Raw genomic sequence first — 6,000 nt, forward strand, 5'->3', positions numbered from 1 at the left:
AAAAAAATTGCTTAATTAAACAAAACAAAATAATTTGTTTAATGTCACCTGCAGCTAATTGTTTTCATGTATATAAACCCACAGACATCACATGATTCGACACATAGTGGTCAAGTTACAGTGGTATTATACTATATGTTGATGAATTATATTAAATTTAAATCCGACCATAATACACAATGAATTTGAGTTCAGTTTTTTTGATTTTGGCAATCGGTTTTACCGTAAGTAAAATACTATATAATTTATAAACAGATTCTTGTTGTTAAATAAATTATTTAACGGTTTTCAGTAAAATAACTGCAGTTCATTTTATAACACAAAAAAAAATCGTTATCACTTAGGTAGTTGGGAATACTAATAATGTTCAAAATAGGTACCTATGATTTTATAAATATCTGAATAGGTATGCAGTTTGAAATATTTTGATCTATAATATTGTATTGTTATTATAAATACTCAACTTACACCTAAACTATGTAATTTAAAATGATTTTTGGAATTTGTATTTTATTTATAAATATATTCTAGAAAAATTATTATTTGCTATAAATAATAAATGTACCTAGATACTTATATTATATAAAATATATATGCACACAATATACATATTGTATAGTTAATGAATAATTAATATTGAAATTTTAAATGCAATTAAATAATAAAAACATGAATTATATTTTTTATTTAAGTTATGCAAAATAAATTAAGCAAAATGACATACTTACATTAAATTTAAAATTTACGACAATGAAGTCTTATTTAAAATTCAAAACATTGTACAGGACTTAAAAATGCTTTATTTATTTCGAAACTTGTTATTTTTTGCGAAGTCAGATAACTCGTAAAAAATAATATAATAAGTGTTTTCAAATGTAGGTACCTATTGTATATTTCGTTCGTTTTCATAAAAAAAGTTATTTTTTTAGGATTATAGAGGTACTTTAGATATAGTACAAATATAGTTAAATATTTAAATTATAATTAAATAAAAATAAAGACTTTTCAAATAATTATGTTATAAATACCTATACTTTTTAATATTTGTGAAAACAATAATGATATTAATAAGTAGGACGGGAAAAACATTGATAAGACTATCATCAGTGCTTATATTTTTGCCTCTCTCGATAATCACATACAAATAATTATAATACCGTTTTGAGCAGAATTCGGCTAAAAATCATGTTAGCTGACATAATATGCTGACACTATATTAATATGTAATGGTGTTTTACATTTCTACAAAACGGATCAATGGTTGTAAATGGTTTTTGATTATACCTACGTCTAAAGTAAAATATTAATCAGGAATAATCAATAATTGTTCAAAAAATTACATACTAGGTATATTATACCTACAATTTTTATGAAGTACGTACTTTTTCAAGACGAAAAGTAGTTCTAAAATATAATGAAAATGTAAACCAATATTTACACATTTTTCATATTACTCATTATTTAAAAATGTCCACCAAACATCAAATTTTACTGCAATATTACTGCCATGTATATATATTTTTTCTATACTCAAACTTCTGACATATAAAATTCATAATATTTTTCGCCAAAATAATTTTTCTATGAATTCAATATGGGCTTACAAATACCTTGAAAAAAAGATTCCTAAACTATAGGTAGTTCTTTAATTTCAGTGATCCATAGATGAATACATTTACTAATAATTTTATTTGTAATTTATCATTGATGTGTACTCAAGAAGACAATTGTAAGTCAAATTCATACCCTCCTTTATAGAAAACAATTTCGTATTAAATATTCTATACAAAATAATTACATCACAAAGTAATACGATTTAAATTAAAACAATATTATTTCAAAAGTTTTTGCAAGTTGAATAGCTTGCGTTGCACATTTAACGATGACTGTAGCTGTGGTTGTATGTTGGGTGAAAAGGGTTCGTATAATTGTAATTCGCCATGTTACGCATGACAATGTGTCATGCAGAGTAAAAAAATGTGTGTTAAAATGATTTTAATATAAACTAATTTTACAAAAAATAACAAGAATTTGAAAATAGTTGTGCGATAGCTGGTACTGTATGAATGTATGATACGATATTGATTATACACGATGCAATGTTATGTTAAATACTTACATTGTATCTATTATTTGTTATCACATTGAGTAATTGTTTAATCATTATTAAATATTTAACGGTGGATTAATATTTACATGGCCACTTAGGTACTGATTATTATAGCTAATCAAAATGTTAACAGTTATATTTTAAATCAAATTGCATTCGACTAAAATCCACACGAATATCGATCAAAATCGAAAGACTTTTTTTATTACTATAGCAAAGTTGAGGGATGGCATTTTTAATTAGTTAGGCATATCCCACTCACCACCGGCTAAAACACGGAAGAGTAATAAATACAAATTATCACATGAAAAAAATACTCATTAGTTTGCGGTACCTATTTGGTTGTAATTTATAGCACGATGAATGCTAATATTTTTGAAAGATTACAAAATGCCGATTATAGCAAATTTCCGGTAGAAAAATTAGAAATAAAAGAAAATTCCTGACTGAAATAAAATAAAAAATGTAATGCAAAAACCGGCCGTGATGGACAAAATAGAGGAAAAAAGGATACAGTACTACAGCTGTATCCTTTAAGGTTTAATAAACATCCTGTGCATCTCAACACAACTTTCTTATGTAAACCTAAGAACTTTAGATTTCATTGTCTGAAACTTGCAGAGTTATCATATCTGTCAGCCAAATTATAGTATTATAACATTCACCGAACGGCTAAATTCAAAAGCACTTGCAAAAATGTTGATAGTAATTCAGCATAGGTAACGCATCAAAGAATAAAACGCTTCGTGGTACTAGAGATGCTTATCATCATGATAAATGCATAATTAATAATTAATATAATGTAATAAAAGTCCACAAAAAAAAAAAGAATAGAATTAATTAAACTAATATTGTAAAGCAAATCAATACAGAAAAAAAAAATTATTTAAAAATTAGGTTGTGGATATTCAGTAAAAGGCAAATGCCGATTTCTATTTATTAAGAAAGTTATGTTCGTTTATTCAATTATGTCGTATTGATTTTTATTATTATAATAATTAGTCTACACTAGTAGATACAGACTGTATTATGCTGAGTTAGACAATCGTTTCTATTTCACTCTTTACAAAAAAAAAAAAAAATAAGTAATAGCATTTATAACATTTTTATTTGGGCTAAAATTAAGTATCATTATAGTTATTATATTAAATTATACACTATAATAGTATATTATTAGATATCATAATATTAATATAAAATGTACTATTGTATATGTTTATATTTATTAATTTATTAATTTATTTAGATAGGTCGTATGTATACGTTATTTGTGCATTAGCTAATTATATTTATAAATAATACATTTAAATATTAGGCTTTGATACTGATGTCTTAGATAAATGATTATAGCTCAACTATAAAATTAAATCTTGAAACATTATATTAATTTGTTGTTGGATATCAACAGAGCGACTTCATGAGTGTTTTTACAATTCCTATTTTTCAAAAAAATGTTTTAAATTTATTTATAACAGCAAAATTATATTCTTTAATTATCTCAACGAATCACACACCGTATACTATAATAGTTATAAATAGACAAATAGTGATATGATAGTGATAATTTATATTCAACTACTTATTAATATTTAAATTGTAATTCTGTGTAGGTTGCATGTGGATTAGACTTGTCCAGACGTGATGGTATTTATCCAAATTTAGCAAGAAGAAGTGATATAATAATGTCACCAGATTATTTAGCTAAGATTCTAATGGAACAAAGGGATTTAATGAAACGAGATAGAACAGTAAAATATATGACGATCCCACAAATACCGGAAGTAAATCTTGTTGATCAAGCCATTAATTCAGATACTGTACCATCGTTAGTTAAACGATGTGTTTGTGTAAGTACATAAAATTACCATATATTATGTTATTATATAATATGTCAGAACATTATTAGTAAAAGTTCTAGATTATATATTTTTGTTTTTGTTGTAGTACATAAGACTGTAAGGGTCATTTATAAGAAAAAATACAATGATTTTTTTTATACATTAAAAAATAATATTTTACTATTAGCAATTTTTTTTTTTTTTAATTATAAATACATATTTTTCTTATTTTACTATATAATATTGTAATGCATATTTAGAACAAAAAATGTACGTGCTCTGATTCACAAACAAATGTAGAAAATCGTGAAGTTGGGGTAAATATTTTCATAATTTAATATTACGTAGTGTATATTCATAACAGGTGCCTATTCATTTTTGAATATTTATTTAGGAAACAGAAATGATGGAATCTTCATCTAGCTCATCACAAAGCGAAACAAATGAAATGGTAAAAAAAAAATTCTGTGAGATAAAAATTTCACCATTATTATTAAAATTTCATTTTATTTGCACTTCCATAATATTTTGAATACGCAGCATGTCAGTTTTAATTTATAAGTTAAAATAATACGATATTTTACAGTATTGTAATAATGATTATAAATAATATAATATTATATTGTATTAATATTATATTATATTATATTAATATTTAATGTGTTTAGGAAAAATTAGTTTAAAAAAACATAGCATTAATGTTTTAATATTAATTTTGTATTTATTCAGAATTCAGAAAAAAAGGAATCTTCATATTACTCATCACAAAATGGATCTGACGAAACAGGAACTATGGATTCGGTAAGATAAATATCCGGACTTGAATATGTTCACCATTATTATTATAATGTTAATTTTTATACACTTTCAAAATAATTTGACTAATTTTAAGCAATTTATTAATATTATGATAATTAAGGATATGATATTTCTGATGTTTTTTGGGCAAATAGTTCAACCTAGGTGATTTATTAAAAATTGAAAGAAATATCACAATACCCAATATAAAAAAGGTGGGTAAATGGATGTCGCTCTGCTGTACAGTAGGTTACAAGTGGGTCACTGTATAATGGATAGTATTAAATTTGAATTCAATGATATAATATCACTGTATAAGAAAAACGATTCTGAGCGGAGACGGTTTGTCAGTCTAGATATTAGACATACATATTATAGGTATACTTATCTATAGTGTTATTAATAATTTTCAAATTAATCATATCACAATATCCATTAGGTAACGCGTTATACATCAACAACAGACCGTAGTGCTATCATAGATATATAATAGTATACTTTAGAAGTTTCAAGTACCCACAAATAATATTATACAATCACAACAAAATAACCAAAATAGTTATTCCAGGTTTTTTAATATGTAATTTCGTCCAAATTTGAACTTAAAATTACTATAAAAATAAACTGTGCTTATTGTATTTATATTATATGTATTTCTTAGAATTTTTGGTAACAGAATTAAATATTTACGTGGAATCTTGTTTTAAATTTTCAATCCTTAGATATAAAAGTTGAACATTTTATAAATTTTTAACTACAATGATTGATAATTTTCGAGATTTTGATAAATTTTGTCAAAATTCGATCTTTAAATGCTTATAAAAAAAAAATTGTGCCTATGTATTTTTAATATTTTTCAATTAATATTGTAACAATATATCAGGAGCTTTGTATTAAATTTTTACACTTTTTGGCCCAACAGATAAAACTTTATTGATATTTATAGAAAAAAAAACTAAAAAAATTGAAAACTGAAAATGTCCGTAAACAGCTCAAAAAGAGTCAAAATATTTTCAAAATTGTATGGTGTATATAATATAAATAGTATAAATAATAATATTATAGTAAAATATATAATTGCAAGACATTAAATACCTACCTATATTTAGCCATCTAGGGTATAAACTACACTAAAAAAAAAAGTGTAAATATGCTAATAAAATATATGAGGTGTAGAATGTATTTATGTGTATAAAATATGAAGATTAATAACGTTATATTGTTTTAAATACTTCGCGCAAACCTAAGGTGATA

At 24.0% G+C, this 6,000-nt stretch overlaps 2 protein-coding genes across 33 annotated transcripts in view; one reads left to right on the forward strand and one right to left on the reverse strand.

Moving 5' to 3' along the window:
• LOC100164544 (acetylcholine receptor subunit alpha-type acr-16-like) overlaps positions 1–6,000 on the reverse strand; it is a 225,096-nt gene that overhangs the window by 91,607 nt on the left and 127,489 nt on the right. The gene's annotated exons all lie outside the window — the stretch shown is intronic.
• The window catches only part of LOC100162450 (dentin sialophosphoprotein), a 23,705-nt gene continuing 17,796 nt past the window's right edge, over positions 92–6,000 (forward strand). For all 30 annotated transcript variants that reach the window (XM_008191574.3, XM_016809596.2, XM_029487271.1 and 27 more), the window contains exons 1-5: positions 92–224; positions 3,721–3,957; positions 4,209–4,265; positions 4,343–4,399; positions 4,678–4,749. In XM_008191574.3, coding sequence (XP_008189796.1) covers positions 180–224; positions 3,721–3,957; positions 4,209–4,265; positions 4,343–4,399; positions 4,678–4,749 — 468 coding nt within the window. In that variant the 5' untranslated portion in view covers positions 92–179. The remainder of the gene's footprint in view (positions 225–3,720; positions 3,958–4,208; positions 4,266–4,342; positions 4,400–4,677; positions 4,750–6,000) is intronic.

This window comes from Acyrthosiphon pisum, chromosome A1 (genome assembly GCF_005508785.2).
Source record: "Acyrthosiphon pisum isolate AL4f chromosome A1, pea_aphid_22Mar2018_4r6ur, whole genome shotgun sequence".
Classification (NCBI taxonomy): Eukaryota; Metazoa; Arthropoda; class Insecta; order Hemiptera; family Aphididae; genus Acyrthosiphon; species Acyrthosiphon pisum.